The 3122-nt window shown below is 40.1% G+C and overlaps 1 protein-coding gene across 1 annotated transcript in view; it reads left to right on the top strand.

Moving 5' to 3' along the window:
* Window positions 1-2870, top strand: part of nmbr (neuromedin B receptor) — an 82350-nt gene extending 79480 nt beyond the window's left edge. Inside the window, exon 5 of the mRNA XM_050057947.1 lies at window positions 2708-2870. Coding sequence (XP_049913904.1) covers window positions 2708-2870 — 163 coding nt within the window. The remainder of the gene's footprint in view (window positions 1-2707) is intronic.
* Window positions 2871-3122: the final 252 nt, after the last annotated feature.

Consider the following 3122-nt stretch of genomic DNA (forward strand, 5'->3'; position numbering starts at 1 on the left):
CTTGTTTTTCCTCTTCTTTTATCACTCTCCTTTTTGCTCTTCTTTGCCTCCTCAGACAGAGGAGCTCTTTTTCTTTTGCTAGGCCGTTTTTCACTTGTCTCCAAACTTTGTCCGTCTGCCATTGTGCTCGTGACTCAACTATCTCATGCCCAACTCCTCATAAGGACCCAGTCCCTGATTGGCTGACTGACCAGTTTTGCAATACATGACGCATTTCCTGCCATAAAGCAGATTTTTTCTGTGAAATTTCGCCCCTGGTGGCAGAAGCTTATTGCAAAGCCACTAAGTAACCTATGTAAATGCTGATAGTCTGATTTTACTGTGGCCACTACCCTGTGCAACCCACATTATTTTCATAATGATATATTTAGGAAAAGATGCTGTCTGTTGGTTCTTTAATAGAAATATGTTCAGTAGTCAACAACAAGAGAGCTATTATCATGAGCCTGGATGTTTTTACCGCAACATCGCTGCTTTTCCAGCTGGGATTGTAACCCCCAATTTTTTTTTATTTCTTTTTTGCATTTTTACAAACAAAACAAAAAATAACAAGACAATCAAAAACAAAATTAACAGACATTAATACGGGAAAGGCAGCTATGGGACGGCTGTGGCTCAGACGTAGAAGGTCATCCAGTAATCAGAGGACCGCCTCCTCGGCTCCTCCAGTCCACGTGTGAATATATATATGAATGGGTTAATGTGACATGTAGTGTTGAAGCACTTTGAGTGGTCAGAAGACTAGAAAGGCGTAGACCATTTACCATTTCTTCAGTCATAGTGGTGAGCCAATCATGAGTGCAACGTGTACTATACCACATCGAATTGTTCCCTTCAGACATATATCAGTTGAATCTGTCCCATTGTTCATTCACCATATCGTTTTCCCAGTTTAATCTTCCACACACAGTTGTTTCCATCATTTGAGCTGGCAACATATTCAGTGTAGGAGTTTGAGGTTCCTTCCATCACCTCATTATCATCTGAGCACAGGCTAAAAGGCCAGTTTTTAATATTCTAAATTCAAATTTATTCAAATTCGGCACTGCAGTTTTGTCACCCAGGACTCAGGAGACGACGTCTTGGCGAACTGGGCAGTTCACATTCTAACCATTAACCAGTGTAATCCAGAACATTCCTCCACAGGGAAGAAACCCTAATGCCTTCTCACAGTGCATATATGTGCCATGTTTTCTGCATTTCCAACATAGATGGTCTTTAAGTAGGCCCATTCCACTGATTCTTACTGGAGTGTGATAATATCTGTCAATCATTTCATACTGAATTAATTTGGCTTCTCTGAAATATACCCCGGTGTTGGGAAGAATCCCCTCCTATGTTTTTGATCTTTCTCCCATATCATCCTTAGATTACCACAACCGTTGTTTTTTATCCAAAGACACATTACATACCACTGTGATGCTCTGTGGCAACTGTACGTACAGTAGCACTCTGTCTACGTCTAGTCTCTAATCTGTAGATATTTCCAAAAGCGGCCTCGTCCTTCCAGGTTGAATTTTTCCTTCATTCTATTATGTGAAAGAAAATTACCCTCTTTAAACAGATAATCTAATATTCTGATACCTTTTCTTAACCACTGAGTTTAATAGATTATCTGCCTACCTATTTATATTTCATGGTTGTGCCATATGGCTGAATATATTTGAATATTATCAGAATTCTTACATTTTTTATGTACTTTTTGCCAAACTATTCTTAAATGAGCTGCAATAGGATTTATCATACTAATTATTCTCATTTTTTATCTTTTGTGTGAGAGCTTCAGTGAGTTTAAAAGGAGAAGTAAGTTCCTGTTCAATTGGGATCCAGTCCAAGTCAGCATTTGTTCCGCCTCAGTGTCTGGCAAGCTTTGCATTTCAAAAGAAACATTATAATATTTTAGGTTTGGCAGTGATAGACCCCCTCCTGTCTTTGGCTGGCAAGGTTTGTCCATATGAAACCTCTAAGAGGAGGCACTCAGGAGAATTACCCAGAGCTCATGGCCATAGGTGAGGGTTGGGACGTAGATGAACCTGTAAATCGAAAGCTTTATTAACACAATAAATTGATTTTTCTAATGTCATGTAGATGAACTGACTGTGTTGAGTATCACCGAGTGTCATCCTTTCATTGTGATGGACCTATTACTTTAATGTGGTACAGTCCTTCCTAATCTTTTGTCCATTCTAAGTTCTATTGTTTTTGCTCTTCTTCTTATTTCTTGTATTTTGTGTTTCTCTCCTTTTTTTTGGCGATTTATTTGTTATGGGTGCCATTTCCAAAAACTATATTTCAGAGTTTGCAGATCCAAAAGTACTGGAATGAAAAGGGCACAAAAAGAACCGGTTTCTGATTAAATAAAGAGAAGATAAAGTCTAAATGTCACTTTACCAAAATGGGAAGCAATAACATTTGTTTAATAATGGAAACTGGGATGGAAGCAGACCATGTTCTTTTCCTTCTTTTGTTTAGGATTATGCTTTAACAGCTCGTACCACACCAAATATCTCCACATGCAACTATTCTGTTAGAACTACATTGTGATTCAGTTAAAGTACGTGTAATTAAAGGAGTATATTAGTTTTTCGGTTTTATCATGATGACCCTGTGGAGTAAAATCAAACCTCTAAAATCTGTAATGAAGATATTTAAAGAAAGATCCTCCAGGACTTTGTGCACTCAGTTAACTCTTTCTTTTTCTCCTCAGTCAGCTGCGATGTGGTCGAGGTCCTCGCCCCGAGCGCCAGGCCAGCTACCTGCATAGCACCTCCCACATCCGCCTCACCTCCATCAAGAAGACCACACCCACTGCAGCCGTCATTGCACCAGCAGCCAATGGCAACTCCAACAGACAAGAGGTGGCTCTGTGAAGTGTGAGGCTGCGTGATTTTCAGCTTCATGTCATCACAGGAGTTCTGCAGACATTTGGACTCCTGCAGACCAGGAGATGTGTTTTGGTGCAAAGTGCGGATGGATAGAGGAACTCTGCAGGCCTCGCACCGGTTGAATGATTGTACCAGTTGCTCCTGTCACACTGGACTTCATCATCTACATCTGCAGCTTGGTTGCCAAACAAAAAGTGCCTCTTGGAAATTCGAGTTCAGACATCAAATGGGAATCAC

The sequence above is a fragment of the Epinephelus moara genome, chromosome 12 (assembly GCF_006386435.1).
Source record: "Epinephelus moara isolate mb chromosome 12, YSFRI_EMoa_1.0, whole genome shotgun sequence".
In the NCBI taxonomy this organism is placed as follows: Eukaryota; Metazoa; Chordata; class Actinopteri; order Perciformes; family Serranidae; genus Epinephelus; species Epinephelus moara.